This window comes from Acinonyx jubatus, chromosome E4, assembly GCF_027475565.1.
Source record: "Acinonyx jubatus isolate Ajub_Pintada_27869175 chromosome E4, VMU_Ajub_asm_v1.0, whole genome shotgun sequence".
NCBI lineage: Eukaryota > Metazoa > Chordata > Mammalia > Carnivora > Felidae > Acinonyx > Acinonyx jubatus.
The window spans coordinates 46,166,383-46,184,112 of record NC_069395.1 but is presented as its reverse complement, the minus strand read 5'-3'; the positions used below and the strand labels follow the sequence as shown (position 1 = coordinate 46,184,112).

Here is a 17,730-nt window from a genome sequence, read left to right as displayed (position 1 = left end):
ATATGAAGCCATCCAGATTATCAGGCCATGAAAATTTCTAATACCTGAGAGAATTCTCACAGAACTGCTAAGGCTGACAGGCCACCCATCTTTAAGCCAGGTAATCGAAGGCAGGGGAATTCCGGAAGCTTCACAAGTCAGGGACACTGAGTTCTTTTCCACGACACTGATATTTTCAGGTTTCCCATGGTTTCCTATGATGCTTGGAGGGGCTGTAAGATAAAACAAACAAGAAAAGGAAAATAAAGTAGCTAATATATATCAAAAACCAAATCCTCAACAGCCTATGGCTAACAATTAGACTTCCATTTTCTGGTGAAAAGTAAGCAAAATAAGCAACCACAACAATGAGCTTATTAGTAGCAGCAGTATTTTTAGTGTGACATTGCTGGAGGTAAAAAATGTCACTTTTCCCCCACTCATAGCAGTAAATGACTTTCACGCCATTATTCTCTTGGTGGTGAATGATTTTCTGAGTCATTCATCTTGTCTGGTAAATCTCTAATATGGATTTATGACCTCCTTATGGGCAGAATTTTCTAACAAATAATTCTAATCCTAAAAATTAAAAGTAATCTAACAGAAAAAGATGCTTTATATTGAAACCTCTTTTCTTTTATATTCTGATTCTGTTAATTTTGGCTCATACACTGGCTTCAAACCACAGGTTATTAATACTGGATGTTGTGCATGTCCTAATTGGATTCAACTTATAAGATAGTGTCTATTAAATTTATCATTGTTTCTATAGATTTAAAAATTGCAATTCCTAAAGATTCCATCCAAAACCTGTTAAAACTAGTAAATGAATTAATTAAAGTTGTAGGATACAAAGTCAATACACAAAATCTATCGCATTTCTATACATGAATAATTAAGTATCAGAGAGTGAAACAAAGAAACAATCCCACTTACAATTGTATCAGAAAGAATAAAATACATAGGAATAAATTAACCACGGAAGTGAAAGACCTGTATGTTGAAGACTATAAGACATTAATGAAAGAAATTGAAGAAGGCACAAATAAAAGGATTGAGGAATTAATATTATCAAAATGTCCATACTAACTAATCTACAGATTCAATGCAATCCCTATCAAAATTCCAATGGTATTTTCCACAGAAATAGAATCAACAATCCGAAAATTTATATGGAACCACAAAAAAACCCAAATAGCCAAAGCAATCTTGAGAAAGAACAAAGCTGGAGGCATCACGCTACTTAATTTCAAACTATTCTACAAAGCTATAGCAATTAAAACAGCATGGTATTGGCATAAAAACAGACACAAAAATCGATGGTACAGAATAGCGACCCCAGAAACAAACCCACTCATATACGGTCAATTAATTCATGACAAAGGAGCCAGGAATATCCAATGGGGAAAAGACAGTCTCTTCAATGAATGGTGCTAGGAAAATTGGATAGCCAAATGCAAACTAATGAAATTGGACCACTATCTGACAGCATACATGAAAACTAACTCAAATGAATTAAAGACTTGAATGCAAGACATGAAAACATAAAACTCCTAGAAGGCAACATAGGCAGTAAGCCCCTTGACATAGGATATTAAGATGATTTTTTGAATGTGACACCGAAAACAAAAGCAACAAAAGCAGAAATGAACTATTGGGACTACATCAAAGTAAAAAGCTTCTGCACAGCAAAGGGAATAATCAACAGAATGAAAAGGCAACCTACCAAACAGGAAAAATTACTTGTAAATCATATATATGATAGGGTGTTAATATACAAAATATATAAAGAACTCATACAATTCAATAGCCCAAAACAGACAATCCAATTAAAAATGGGAAAAGTATATGAATAGACATTTTTCCAAAAAAAAGACATACAGGGGCGCCTAAGTGGCTCAGTCGGCTAAGCCTCCGACTTTGGCTCAGGTCATGATCTCGTGGTTTATGGGTTTGAGCCCTGTGTTGGGCTCTGTGCTGACTGTTCAGAACCTGGAGCCTGCTTCAGATTCTGTGTCTCCCTCTCTCTCTGCCCCTTCCCCCTCACGCTCTGTCTCTCTCTCCTTCAAAAATAAATAAACATCAAAAAAAAAAAAAAGACATACAGATGGCCAATAGGTACATGAAAAGGTACTCAACATTATTAATCAATAGGGAATACAAATCAAAAGCACAATGCAATATCACCTCACACCTGTTAGAAAGGCTATTATCAAAAAGACAAAAAATAACAAGGAGGGGGGATGAAGAGAAAAGAGAATGCTTGTGCACTGTTGGTGGGAATGTAAACTGGTGCAGCCATGATGAGAAATAGGTTTTCTGAAGTTCCTTAAAAAATTAAAAATAGAACCACCATGTGATTCAGCAATTTACTTCTGGGTATTTATATGAAGAAAATGAAAACACTATCTTGAAAAAATATATGCTCCCACATGTTCATTGCAGCATTATTTACCATAGCCAAGCAATGGAAACAACCTGTGTCCATTGATGGATGAATAGATAAAGAAATTAAAGGATTTATATACAATGGATTATTGTTCAGCCATAAAAAAAGAACAAAACTACCTCAAGGGCATTATGCTAAGTGAAATAACCCAGACAGAGAAAGACGAATTCTGTATGATTGCTCTTAGATGTGGAATCTAAAAACAAACAAATAAATACAACCAAGTTTATAGATATAGAGAATAGACTGATGGTTGTCAAAGGTGTGTGTGTGTGGTGTGTGTGGGGGGGGTGGGGTGGGGTGGGGTGGCAAATTATTTTTGTTTAAATAAACTGAATTTAAAAAACAAAGAAAAAATTAAAATTGCAATTCAAATTATATGCATACAAAAAACTGTCCCTGAGTACATGTATGTTTGGTGTATTCGTATTGACATTCATGACCCAATAATTAAAATATTAAAGCTGACTTTGGTAAAACTCATGAACAACTGATGCTGAGTCCATAAGCTCTAAGGAACCTAGGCTTGTTCAAACCAAGACAGCAAATTTGGAAAATAGACTTAAGGAATATTACTTGGGATAGCACTGGACCAAAAGTACTTGAAGAAGATAATTAGACAATTATATCTACTTCACTATGTGCTTTTCTAATAGAATATCCAATATATGCCTGTTTCAGCAAGCTAAGAAATGGGAGGTCAGGTATAGAAGGATAAATGATGGGACTGATCCAGAAAAGAGGTACATATGTAGAAAATCATGGGCTATAAATAAAAGACTCAACACAGAAGGTTTAAATCTCCTATCCAGGATGCTATAGACTATAAGAGCCAGTGAATAGACTTATTGAGCTTCTTTATACTTACTATGTACACTTAGGTCGTATTTTCTGTCAGCCATTCCTGCTACATTCACAGCAACACACATATAACGGCCTGTATCAGATATATGAATGTTCTTCAGCTGAAGGATACGACCTTCATCCAATATTTCCATTCCCCTTCCCTTGGTCAAGGGGCGGCCATCTTTCATCCAGGTCACTTTTGGTTGAGGAATACCCTGCACCTCACACTCCAAGGAAATACTCTTCCCTCGAGTCACAATAATTTCAGTAGGGTGGCTGCCACTATTAGATATTGTTGGTCGAACTAAAGAAAAAAGAAAAAAATAATAAAGTAGGAAATGCCTGCTTCCAGTCTTGCATAGGAATTATTATCAAAGTTAAATTCATTTTTGATGTCGAATATTAACTACTAAAGAAGAGACCCAAAGCTAACAGACAGCATTGCTATACTGAGATGCTGAATTCTTCTCCAATGTTTCTAAATGGTTTCATGCTTAGAATAAACTATCAACACAGTAAAAAAAGAATTCTGTGTTTGCTACTTTCCCTGCTTTTTGACAAGGTACACAAACATTTGAACCTGTCATTCATAGCCCTAATTTACAGAAGTCTTCCTAGGACTAACATTAAAATAGATACAGGAGCCTCGCTCACAATGAATTCCTTTCTTCCTTCTAACTTCCACTATGGGAGCTGGAAAAGCTGAGACTATTGCTAAAACTTGAGGTGGTCACATGAATCAATTCAGGCCTATAAAATCTAAATAAAGATCAGCTGGGTAGGCATAGGGGGTGAGGGGAATGGGTCTGGAATACTTTTGCTCTCCTGATGAAAGGAAAAAATACCACTCCTTACCTTTATTTTTGCCTTCAGTGTGGACTTGATACCACAGTTGCAGCAATGATGTTGATACCATAAAGGAAGGGCCAGGAGAATCCTAGCCCTCCTGTCCTGATATGAGTTAAGGTTCTGACCAACCCCAGTGACTGCCAACCTCGGGCTTCTCATTATATGAGAAAATAAGTCTCTAATTGGTTAAGCCACTGATCGCCAGTTATTCTGTAGTTTTGCAGCTAAATTTACCTGCTACTGATTCTAAGAAAAAAAAATTAGACCCTTACTAATAAATATGTGTGTGGGGGGGGAAGAAAAATGGGCCAGTGTTAGTAACCTTGTGTTCTAGTGCCACTTCTACCACAATCGAGCTGTGTGACCTTGGCCAGCCATGGAAACCTCTATGGTTTCCACACATTTAAATGGAGGCATTAATTTTGCTTCCTATCATAGCTCATGTAAAGGTTAAATGAGATAATTTAAATACTTAAAACATTCAAATCATATATAAGTTAATCTTTAAAATAAGGTATTTTTACGCACTGCAAATATACGCTATGATACAATGCTATCTCTCCCCATTCCACACATCCACTATCCTGCCCACAACACAATACAACCACATCGATGCGTCTGCCATTGGCAAGCTGATGCAGAGTGGACAGCTGTATTGCTAAATAAATAACAGAAGTAAGCAATTGTTTTTTGTTTATGTCAGCACAATTTAAATTTGTGGGTCTCATGATAGTTATATTATAATCACACTGCCTTGAATGTATCTTAAAGATATAAAGAAAAAGTAAGTATGAAAGACAGAAAGGTTAAAAGAAAATTGTGCCAAAGTCTGGTTAGTCAATAACTTACTGTAAACTTGCAGACTGTAGTCTTTCTTTGCAGTTCCAGCAACATTCGATGCCACACATGAATATAGCCCTGCATCAGATTTTTCAGCAATTGAGATCTGTAACTGTCTGCCTCCGGATAAAGTTCTGACTCGCCCTGCAGAATCAGCCAGCACTGGGGAGCCTGAAAAGAAAACAAAATGGCAGAATATGAAGCAAAAACATACAACATTTTGTGTATATACTCTGATAAGTATATTTATTTATGTCCTAGTTCAAGTACCTAAAAGGCAGATGACACTGCAAAACAATCCTATGCAAAAAGAAGGAGGAGGAGAAGGAAGGAGAGGGAAAACAGAAGAAGGAAAAGGACAACGAGGAGAAGAAAAACAAGACAAGAAGGAGCATGAGGAAGAGAAAGAAGAGAAGATATTTATCAAGATTATCTTCTGCAAATTTTTCTTTCAATCAATATTGCATTTCAAAGAAAACAGAAAAATAAAGTAAAATATTAAAACAGTAAAAATGATTTTAATTTAATTTTTTTAATGTTTATTTATTTTTGAGAGAGACAGAGAGAGACAGAGCAAGAAAGGGAGGGGCAGACAGAGAGGGGCAGACAGAGAGGGGCAGAGAGATACAGAATCTGAAGCAGGCTCCAGGCTCTGAGCTGTCAGCACAGAGCCCCATGTGGGGTTCGAACCCATGAACTATGAGCTCATGACCTGAGCTGAAGTTGGACGCTTATTCACTGAGCCACCCAGGTGCCCCACAAAAATGATTTTAAAAGTCAACTAAAAATATACATGATCTCTCTGATAGGTAATGGATACATATAAATATTTGTTGATGAGTAAGTTGAAAGTTTGTTCAACTGCAGAATTCAATCCTAACACTGAAAAATTGTCACAAATACAGCAATGTTGCTTGTTATAGAAAATATTTTTTAAAGCTATTCTGAAGAAGAAACAAGACTTCTTTGAATGTTGGACTCTTGATCATTAGAACCACTCTATAATGCGTTTGATTAAAAAGCAATCAACTAATACAGAAAATTATTTTTTTTTCTGGAGAACAGATTCAAAACTAAAGATTTTCAGCTAGATACTAAAAGTATCACATGCTATACATTTAAAATAAAGCAATCCTGCTATCTAGTATTTTAGTATGCAGACCCCAGGGAAATTGTTAATAAAGTGACATGTTTGTCATATAAAATATAAATTCATTTAAAATTTATATTTAATTTTATAAATGTTAAGGGTGAAAACTGACCTTTTTTCTTCCAAATGAGATTTGGGGGTGGAATACCACTTGATTCACACAGTAAACTAATGAGATGCCCTTCAATGACTGTAAGCTGAGCAAGTTCATCAGAACCATAAATATTTGGTGGTACTGAAAGATGAAAAAAGACAATTTTTACATTAACTTAACATAAAACTTCTGTAATACTTTACATTAAAAAAAAGGTTCTCACTCAAATGACACAGGAAGTAATTAGCACTTGATGTTGACATATCAATACCACATTAAAAGTCAACTGTAAGATGTAGACTAAATACCTATTAGCAGACTTCCCATTTTCACTGATAGAAACTTAATTAACAAAATATCCAGAGCGGCTAAAAAGAAGCAAATGTATTACAGATAAATAGACTTCTTGCATCAAAATCTAAAGCACCTACCAAATTTAAAATTAACCGTCATTTGTGCCAAGCCAGTTCTGATGTCTCAGATGCTGAAGAGAACTGGAAAATATCACGCTTACAACGTTGTAGTAAAGAAAAGACACAAGGGGTTGGATCTAAGAAATGGCTATGTTACCTGGTCTAGAATGCATAGCCTGCCTCCCCACTGTCCTCTAGTTTCTCTTTGGAACCTTTCAAGTGAACCCTGACTACCCATGGTTCTCTCAAGGAGGCTGAGTCAGAATTTGCTGGTTGAACTCTGCTCTCAAGATCCTTCTCTGGCTGCAGTATTATCAGGTGACAGATGCTTGCTTTCCAAGCTCCTGGGAGCTGAGGAGTGGGAGAATCCTCCTCACCCCTCAATCCAGCTTCCAGTCACCGTTCAACTTCAACCACCCCCAAGTGAAAGCCTATTCCTTTGAGGCTCATGCCATCAATTTACTTCTCTTTCTCCCTCACCATCATCTGTGAACCCACCATTCTTTTTCTTTTCTTTTCTCTTCTCTTTCTTTTCTTTTCTTTTCAAGGGAAGATGGGAGGGAGGAGGAGAGAGAATCTTAAGCAGGCTCCATGCTCAGCATGGAGCCCAATGCGGGCGGGGCTCAATCTCATGACCATGAAATCATGACTGAGCTGAAATCAGGAGGCAGATGCTTAACCGACTGAGCACCCAGGCACCCTTAAGCATTGTTTTTCTATTCATTGAAGAATTTGACACTTGTTTCTATCCTTCTTCACATGGAAATCTGCCATTACTCTGTATGAACTCAACATCTACATGTATATCCAGGCAAACCACCGTGACGTCACTTCCTTGATTTGCTCATCCCTTTCTCCCTCATGTTCCTCTTCTACGTTTCTCCTACTGCTCCGTCCTTGTAGCTCTTTCACTCAATTATTCCCAATTCTCATTTCATTGACTTAATTGAATCTCAAGTCTTTTCACCTCTCAGGAACCTCCCAATCCAGCTGCCTACTCTTATTTACTGACTTCTCTATCTAGCTTAGATTTCATGATCAATAATTTCAACTACTCCTTTGTCAATATTCTCAACTGCCTTGCACTATTGCCCTTCCTATTTGACAACTCTCTTTCTCTGGATGAATCGTATAGTTTACTCTGTCATCACCTATACCACAGATAGAAAGTTCTACAGAAGAAAATGACAATTACACAGATTACTATAAGTATACCCTCTCCAACCTAAATGCTACCCTTCTCTACTCCTGTGGCTTCCACTGACATAAATACTTGCAAATCTGTATCTGTAATGTAGACCCCCTCTGAGATCTAGACTTTTGTATCGGACTACTAAACATCTCTATCTGGATGCCTCAGAGGCACTTTCAAACTCATCTTGCCCACAACTGAATTCAGCCACCTTCCTTCTCTGAGAAAAGGGCACTACTGTCCACATGGCCCAGAGGGCCAACCCACAGTGACATCCATCCTTTACTCTTCTTGTTTTCACACCTCTCCACGTGATAAATTAATTCTGTTAATTCAATTTCTTAAATACTAATAGAGTTTATATGTTTTATTCCCAAAATACAGATCTGAATACCCCAGTCCTTCTATAAATCCTTTTAAATGGTATCCTATCACTTTAAGAATCAAATACCTACTTTAAAAATTGGTTTTAGACATTCTTTTCAATCTTCCCTTTTTAACCTTTTCTACCCAAGATCTTCTCATTCTCCTCAGCTCCATACCAGGCTCCATAGTGAATGATGTTTGCCTCAGTGAACACAGACAGTATTCTCCAGGTCTTTGTAATGCTTCCATCCTCTTCAGAGAGCTAATGCCTACTTATCCTTAAAATCTCAATTAGATGTCACGAGCCCTGATATGTCTTCCCACAAATACTCCTATGATCTCTTAGGAGGTTTAATTTTAAATGTCTATTTAAAGATATTTATGTAGCAGCAGACTACATGTTCTGTGTGACCAGTGGCTTTGTCTTTCTCATTAACTTCTCTATGACTACATGAGGCATAGTGCCTAGAACACAGAGGCACATGATAAATATTTTTTTTTGAGTGAATTTATCCTTGATGTCTCAACTTTCTCCCCTCAATCATTTATTCTTATATTTACTACATTCTGCTTTCCCCTATTAAATTGCTTTCCTTTAAAGGGGCATTGTTCTCTTCTGTAAACTACACTTTGTAGTTCATGTCTAATTTCTCTGCAATATGTGATATTATTCATTCATGCACCTACCCATCCATATGTCCAACTCGTTTGTTGTCCATGTTTTTCTTTTGGTAACACCATTGTCCTCAGTTTCCATGACACAATTTTCCCCTACCTCTTTGACTGCTCCTTCTCAGTTTCTCACTTCGTGTTTCTTTTTCTGTCTCTTTTTTTATATTGTATGTGTGAGAGTCTACAGTGTTCTTCTGTGCACATTCTTCTTATTCTCTATGGGATCTTGACTGCCACATATATACTCATGTCTCCACCTTTACATTTTAACTCTTTTTTCTCTCTCTCCTAAATTATAGGCCTGTATTCCTGACTGCACAAAGGACAGCTTCACAGGGACACTCTATACACATCTTCAATATACCATTGCAAAAATGAATTTCTCACCTCACTTTCTAACTGATCATCAGCTCTAATTTTTCTCTTTTTTTTTCAACACTTGACAACACTTTCTTTACTTGACAACACTTAGTTCAGTGTCTTGTCCAGACTGGGAGTTACAAGAATATTTTTCCCATTTGAAAGAAATGAGAAAGAAAGGGAAGGAGCAATGGAGGAAGAAACAGGATGGAAGGAGGTAGGGATAGATGTTAATGATATATAACTAATATGTAGTAAATAAATTTACTACTTAGTAAATTTTACTCTTTAAAGGTAAATTAATCATTTCACAGGGTGAATAATAGCACTTCTCATAACCTTCCTCAATGATAATGATTTATAATTAATTATTTTCTACACATAAATTCAGAGTTTTGAAGTTTTAAAAGATATGTGCTCTCCACTGGAATCAAATTACTTCTTCTACCTATTTGGATTTTAAAAATGTGGTTTCGAATAGACTTTTATAAATCAAAGGTAAATTTCAGCTCATGATCTCAACAGTTAAAAAGTTTAAACAAATACAATCAAAGAAATGTGGCATGATACATTATAAGTGAATTTAAACAAGTAAATAAAATAAAGGTGAATATACTGGAAATTGGAGCACTTTTTAACAATTAGCAGATAGTCATGGCCAAGTACAGTTGTGATAATTCCCAGGAATCATCTTAGTTGGTAATAAATGGTAGAATTTCAAGTGAGGACAGCTTTTCTCACTGGTCAGCAGAGTAATCCCACCACCAAGCAAGCACAGGTGTTCTCTCTGTCACACACAAAATCCATGTGCATGATTTGGCCTTCTGACCTCTTTCAATTGATTCAGCCATCATCAATTCATGGAGAAAGCTCGATCGTTAGAAGATCCTGGTTGCAAGAACTAAAGGTATAAGCTCAGGCAGGAGAGGAGAATTGTCCCATGTCAAAGTTCTAATAACCAATATGCTTAGGTTCAGGAAGTCTACCTATGATTGATTTTGAAGGAATTACATATAATCACACTTACCCCAAATGTTTACATTATAGTTTTTCTCAGTTTTTCCAGCAACATTTGTTGCCTCACAAGTGTAACGACCAGTGTCTTGAACTTGAGCATCTTCAATCTAAAAACAAAACCATATTTTGAAACCTCAGTTTCTATTTCATAAGTAATTGGAATTTTTCTATTAATGTTATTTGTGACTTATTTTTCATGTGTACTCTAAATATTTTCAAACATATGAAAAGGAGAGGGAATAGTAATATGTATGGCTACATGCCCATCACCTACTTTCAACACTTGAATCAAGATTCAATAATTTTTATCTACATGTATCATACTTTATTTTAATGTAATTAATATTAGTGGCTGAAGGTCTAGAAAGGCCTTTTACATATAATTAAATAAAGTTCACATAAAATAGCAACAAGTCACAATTAATTTCTGAGTAAGTTATTTAAGGCTTTAAAATAGATAATCTGTATATTTCTAGGATATCATTCAGTAAAATAACACCTTTATTTTGACTTATTACATGTCTTCTCCCCATACTGGTTCTGTAAGCTTCTTTAAGCCAAGCATTATATGCAGTTAGTCTCAATCTCCTGGCAGCTAGTTTGGTGCCTGATAGATAACTGAGTATCAGTAAACATTTTCCATATATTTATCTGCAACATGCATCAACACTCTTCATCATTTATTTATTGACCATTTAGCAGTTATTGAGAACCTTGTACCAGATATTATAGCTAGAAGATACCAAGAAGTATAGTGTAACATATAGTTTGTGATTTTACAATCTAGTTAAGAATATAAAGTACATGAATATTTTTAAAAAAGTGTTCAATAATAAACAAGGAATACATAACACAAGATAACATAAGAGGTACGACAAACAGTATGTAATTGATTGCTAAATAAGTTTGCAATCAATTGCTTAAACATTCAAAAGAGAGAATCATTAGAGTTGGACTGATCTTTGAAGGTATTTCGTGTACTAGGGGTGCACAGTAAGCACTGAATAACACTTATTAATGGATTGATGTGAACAAAGAGAGCTGGAATTTATCAAAGCACAGATGGAGAACCCAAGAATATTAGACCTGAAAGAGTACTTAAAATCTAACCTCCTTATTTTACTAAGAAAAACGAGGACCACTTCGGAGATTTAAACTGCCTTGGTACTCCTGGGTGGCTCAGTTGGTTGAGCGGCTGCCTTCGGCTCAGGTCTTGATCTCATGGTTCGTGAATTCAAGTCCCACATTGGGCTCTCTGCTGTCAGTTCAGAGCCTGCTTCAGATCCTCTGTCCCCCCCCTCTCTCTGCCCCTGCCCCACTCCACTCTCTCTGTCTTAAAAATAAACTTAAAAAAATGTTTGAAAAGAAATTTAAAGATTAAAAAAATAAATTGCCCAAAGTCACATAATTGTTGATAAACATATGCAAACCTGGGGTTCCAGGTCCTTAAAATCATCTCATAAAGAATTCATAGAGAGGAGGGATGAAGATTTACTGATTGCCAAATGGTGCTGGGAAAACGGGACAGCAGAATGAAACTGGACCACTTTCTTACACCATACAGAAAAATAAATTAAAATGGATTAAAGACATAAATGTGAGACCTGAAACCATAAAAATACTAGAAGAGAGCACAGGCAGTAATTTCTCTGACATTGGCCATTGCAACATTTTTCTAGATATGTCTCCTGAGGTAAGGGGTAAAAGCAAAAATAACCTATTGGGACTACATAAAAATAAAAAGCTCTGCACAGCAAAGGAAACAATAAACAAAACTAAAAGGCTACCTACAGAATGGGAGATCATATTTGGAAATGACATATCTGATAAAGGTTTAGTATCCAAAATATATAAAGAACTTATCAACTTAACACCACAAAACAAATAATTCAATTAAAAATAAAAATGAAAAATGAAAAATGAACAGATATTTTCCCAAACAAGACACACAAATGGCCGATAGACACATGAAGAGATGTTCAACATCATTCATCGTCAAGGAAATGCAAACCCAAACTACAATGAGATATTATCTCACACCTGTCAGAATGGCTAAAATCTAAAACACAAAAACCAACGAGTGTTGGCAAGGATGTGGAGAAAAAGGAATGCTCTTGCACTTTTGGTGAGAATGCAAACTGGGCAGCCACTGTAGAAAACAGTATGGAGTTTCCTCAAAAAGTTAAAAATAGGTAGGTACACTACTGGGTACCCACCCAAAAAATACAAAAACACTAATTCAAAGGGATACCGGCACCCCTGTGTTTACAGCAGCATTATTTATAATAGTCAAATTAGGGAAGCAGCCCATGTCCATTGATAGATGAATGGATAAAGAAAATGTGCTCTACATATCCAACAGAATATTATTCAGCCATAAACAAAAATGGAATCTTGCCATTTTCAACAACATGCATGAAGCTAGAGAGTATAACACTAAACAAGATAAGCCAGTCAGAGAAAGACAAATACCACATGATTTCACTCCATGTGGAGTTTAAGAAATAAATGAACAAAGGAAAAAAAAAGAGAGAAACAAACCAAGACATAGATTCTTAACTGTACAGAATACACGGATGGTCACCAGAGGAGAGGTGGGTGGAGGGATGGGTGCAATAGGTGATGGGGATTGAGGGGTGCGTTTGTCGGGATGAACATTAGGTGATGTATGGAATTGTTGAATCACTATATTGTACACCTAAAACTAACATAATACTGCATGTTAACTATACTGGAATTAAAATAAAAACTTAATAAAAAAGATTTATTCACTGCCTAGTGTGTTCTAGGCAAATTAAAGCAGTAAGAATCTATTACTCTACCTGGTTAAAGATGTGCATGAATTGTTTTGGGTAATGCACAGGTGAGAGAGTTTTAACTGATCAATTCAGTTTTTTAAGTTCTGTAGCAGTTTTCATTTCCATGCAGTTGTCTCCCAACACCCCTCAATGGGACCTGCACCCTTCAGGGTACCTTGGTCAGCCTCCGTGGTAGGGATTCAGTAGATGCCAGAATTTCTTCACCATCTCCTTTGTTCTGGCTTCCCAGCCCTATTAATATCTGTGCTCTGGAGAAATCAACTTATATACTCTGAAATTTGCTAAGACATTTCTAATCACACATAGCTCTCCCCTACCAGTGCTAGGACTTGTGTTTCTACAATTGTCTTCTTCTCTCTCATTTGGCCAGAGTTGGGGTTTGAGAATTCTACCAGTTGCTTTCTAGAGCTTTTGTTCTACCTCTGAGGATGGCCATTGTTTTTTTGCCTTCCCCCCACTCCCCGCTATATAGCTCAATGGACTATCCTACTTTCCTCTGTCAGTTATTCTCACTTCTCTTTCACCCAGCTCCATTATTACAGATCATAATTCCTAACGTCTCTACTGGGTTGCCTCTCAGACACAACTTCACACTCCTTCCCATTCTTTCCCATGCTTCTGCTCTCCTTGTGTATGCTTCTCAGCTTCCTATGTGCTGACACCATCATCCATTTCTCGACTCCCTTTGTTTGCCAGTGATAACCTTCCTTTACCAAGAGGCTATGTGGTGTGGTGGTTAGTAGAACAGAATGAGTTTTGAAGCTATACACCCTGTATTCAAATTCCATTTCTGACACTTAGTAATGGTGGCAGATTACTTAGCCATTCTTTCAATTTCTCAATAAGGTTATTACGAAGACTTTATAAACAAACATTCCAATGGCTTATTGACTTTCTGAATCCTAATTCCTTAAACTAGTTTTCACGTTAGCTCTTACTTCACTCAAATCAACACTGTCAACATTATTTCCACATATTCACTTTGTTAAATTCTGTTTCAGCCACGCTAGCTTATTTGCTTTCCTTAGTCAGGCCTTTTGTCCCATCTACCTATAAAAAGTCAAAAAGCTTTCCAAGACCTTCAGGCAACCACAGCCTCACCTTTTGCTATCATCCTAAAATGTATTGTCTGTGCCATCCAAATAGTGATTAACTCAGACTTATCTTACTGCATTTTCAACTGAACGGTTAATTTTCATATTTTATGCAAAATTGGAAGACACTGAGGGTAGGAAATGTGTCTACCTTTTCAGGTCCTATGCAGAATACCTAGAATGAGTGTTTATTTGCTGACTGGTTGAATAGCTAAAAATGAAGCGCTCATTAGAATATCTCTGCAGTATTTCCCTAGAAACATTTTTGGATGGCTTCTTGCTACAAATATGGGTAGACAAATATCTAAATCCTACTAAGCATAAAATTTAAAAATATTACAAAACCCCATTAAAAGAAAGGGTAGCTAGAATTTTATAAGATGAAAATAGTAGAACACTTATAGATAGGCAATTTTAAAAAAAATTTTTAATGTTTATTTATTTTTGAGAGGGAGAGAGACACAAGAATGCGAGCAGGGGAGGGGCAGAGAGATAGGGAGACACAGAATCTGAAGCAGGCTCCAGACTCTGAGTGTCAGTACAGAGCTCGACGCGGGGCTTGAACTCATGAATTGTGAGGTCATGACCTGAGTCAAAGTTGGACGCTTAACTGACTGAGCCACCCAGGTGCCCCTAGACAGGCAACTTTAATACCAAAGCCATGAGCTTAGGAATATTATAAGAAGAAGTATATGAACCCATAGCCTTACCTTTAACACACTTCCATTTTCAGAGATACTGAGGCCTGGTTTCTTCAGCAAGGGGCGGCCATCCTTTAACCAAGTCAAAGTAGGTGGGGGGATAGCATCACTTTGACATAGCAGCTCCAGGGCTTGACTAATGAGGACAGAGATGTTCTGTTCTTCTCCCATAATATTTGGTGGAACTAAGTGAAAGATGGGGTTTCCCTCAGGATAAAACAGGCCAGTACACTGCTTATCTTTATTAATCATCAGGACATACACAGAATAGCTTTATTTGTTCTTTTAAGATGTAGGATCACTATAATTCCAGCATACCCTCTGCTTCATTTGGTTCAGAGTCAAGTATTAATAAATCACTGATTACCATGTTCCTATTGAACAGAAATACTTTTTGCTAACCTTTCACTTTAAGAAGTTTTAGAACTGGAAGTTCTCCCCAACTGCCTATTTCAGAAACTTTTTGAACTAGATGTTCCTGCTTAAGATTTCCAAAGTGGTAAGTCACTCGTGAAACGTTTTGGAAATAGCAATAATTAAAAGCATATATATACTTTTGATATTTATTTATATCTTTTTTTGCAAAGGAAAATAAACTTTATAGACACAGAGGCAAAATTAAAAGATTAAAAGAGTTGAAAGAGATCATCCAGACCCACCTCACGGTATATAAAACGTGAGGTGAGTGACAGACAATGACTGATTTGAAATAATGTGACTTAGAATTTAAATAAAAATTTGGAGAACAAACAAAGAAATTATGTAACTAATTTGTGGCAAAGCTAGGAGTCTTCTGACTTGCAGTTTAGAGCTCTTTTTGGTTTTCCACGATGCCTTGTCAGCTTTCTATAAAATAAAGACCATGTGGGATAAATGACACAATAAAGAACAAAACGAAAGCAGTGACCAGCTGTACAACATACAATTACATAAAAGGAGGAAATGAGTTGAAATTTTAATGAGATTAAAATTAGAATCCCCTGGCTATTGAGCTTGTCAGACGCTGCAGTGTGCTCTTGGAGAAGTCTAAGGAACCTCCTTCCCTTGGGTGTATTAAAAAATAGAGTAAACAATCATTTGTCTCAGATGGTTTAAGTACAGCCCTGCCAAGAAGGAGAGGGTGGGCTCCAAAACCTCGTGAAGGCTCTTTCAGGTCTGTATTTATAATACTTCAGAAAAACACAAACTAATGATGAAATCAGGCCCGTTATAAAGGGGTCACTCTGAAAAAACACACAGAGGAATTTCCTTGGCCATTTCTCACTAAATCCCCTAACTATTCAGGACTGTAGGAAACGTACCATATTTGTAGTATTTTTTTTTTTCACAAGAAAGGTTAAGCTGCAGTGAAATGAATCCTGAGGCATTTAACAAATGCTTTCATTGAAGTAAGTTTTTTGTGGTAAGGATCGTTACTCTATAGTCCATGTGCCATCATCTCGGGCTGGATACTGTGGCATGTGGCAAAACGACAACAAATGTGATAGGTTTTGACTAGTAACACTGCGATTCTGCAACCAGGAGGTTTCTTTGCTACCATGTCTCCTACAGAGGGAAAGGCATATAAACTGAAGGCCACTTTTTCGTACTATTTCTGGATGCAGGACCTGTGCTAAACCCAAAGGTACTGATGCCATGATGCAAAGAAATGCCACATGCAATAGTTGGAATAGAGTAACAGAGCATTTGTGCAGAGATTCTCGATGCACCTTTGCTAAATTCAAGCACACACAGACATCTGGCTCTCGATAAGCTTATTCTATGGGGAATGGAAAACAGTGGGATTGTTTTTAATATGTGACACATTAGATAAAAGATATACAACCAGTCTGAGATTAAAACTGCTATCATATTAGCAAAAGCAGCACAGTTGGCCATTTTCTAAGGTATTATGAAAACAGATGCACTCATCAGTCTTAGCACAAACAGCCCTTTACAAAATAGGCAATTTAACAGCTTGGAAATCATTTCAGGTGAAGTCTGGTCTCGGTGCATAAAAAAGTACCATGACCATATAAAAATATGTTTATCTTAGAGTATTTATAGAATTTACAAAAGAACGTGAATTCTTTATGACTGCTGGTGGAAGTAAAAGTCAGAAATAATTCACAAAAGCAGAATGGTAATTTATTCCCAAATATTTTCTTCCAATTATTTTTCTTTATAGCCAAATGAGTTGGATCAAGTTCAAAAAGAAACCAGATTTTTTTTTAATTGAGAGGAAAAATGCAAAAACAACAGCGTATTTGTTTCCTAAGGAACATAAATTAAAGCAAATCTAATTACAGCCGAGGGTATCTATTACTGAAACTCATCTATATTTTCTGTCTTTTCATTCCCAACTTTTTGTTTAGTCTGAGAAGAGAACAAGCTTCTGCCCTTTAGACCTCAGCTTCCTTAGATGTTATCCCTATTTAGCTCTGTGGTTGTGCTGCTTAGGAAGGGGTATATTATGTCTGTTTCTCATCCTATGCATTAAACTTGTTACATTTAATTATCAAAATCAGCACTGCTATAGGGTTATACTTGTTCAGGTGCTGGAGCACAAGTGATGTCTATCAAAGTTCTCTGAGCTTAGGTTTAAAGAAAAGGTACTACAGGAATCGTAATCATTTAAAAACCCAATTCTCTTGTTTTAGCGCCATTCTGGTTTTATACTAGAGAAAAATTTTTTAATGAACTACTCTTGTAGTTACAAGAGTGGGGAAAGCTCTTTTACCCACTGTCTACTCTTCTTATCATCCCCACAATCTACAATGTAAATCTGAAGGGGTTTACTGCTGGGGATAGACCTTCATTAGGCTCCAATGAGACATGAGATTGTCAACGTTACTACTATATATACTACTATAGGAATACGATATATAGAGATAATGCTAAGAATGGAGC

At 36.5% G+C, this 17,730-nt stretch overlaps 1 protein-coding gene across 25 annotated transcripts in view; it reads right to left on the bottom strand.

Moving 5' to 3' along the window:
- Nucleotides 1-17,730, bottom strand: part of HMCN1 (hemicentin 1) — a 703,321-nt gene that overhangs the window by 136,909 nt on the left and 548,682 nt on the right. For all 25 annotated transcript variants that reach the window (XM_053209695.1, XM_053209701.1, XM_053209691.1 and 22 more), the window contains 6 exons: nucleotides 14,851-15,026; nucleotides 10,238-10,334; nucleotides 6,226-6,348; nucleotides 4,973-5,134; nucleotides 3,297-3,578; nucleotides 45-212 (listed from right to left, as the gene is read on the bottom strand). In XM_053209695.1, the coding sequence (XP_053065670.1) occupies nucleotides 45-212; nucleotides 3,297-3,578; nucleotides 4,973-5,134; nucleotides 6,226-6,348; nucleotides 10,238-10,334; nucleotides 14,851-15,026 (1,008 nt within the window). The remainder of the gene's footprint in view (nucleotides 1-44; nucleotides 213-3,296; nucleotides 3,579-4,972; nucleotides 5,135-6,225; nucleotides 6,349-10,237; nucleotides 10,335-14,850; nucleotides 15,027-17,730) is intronic.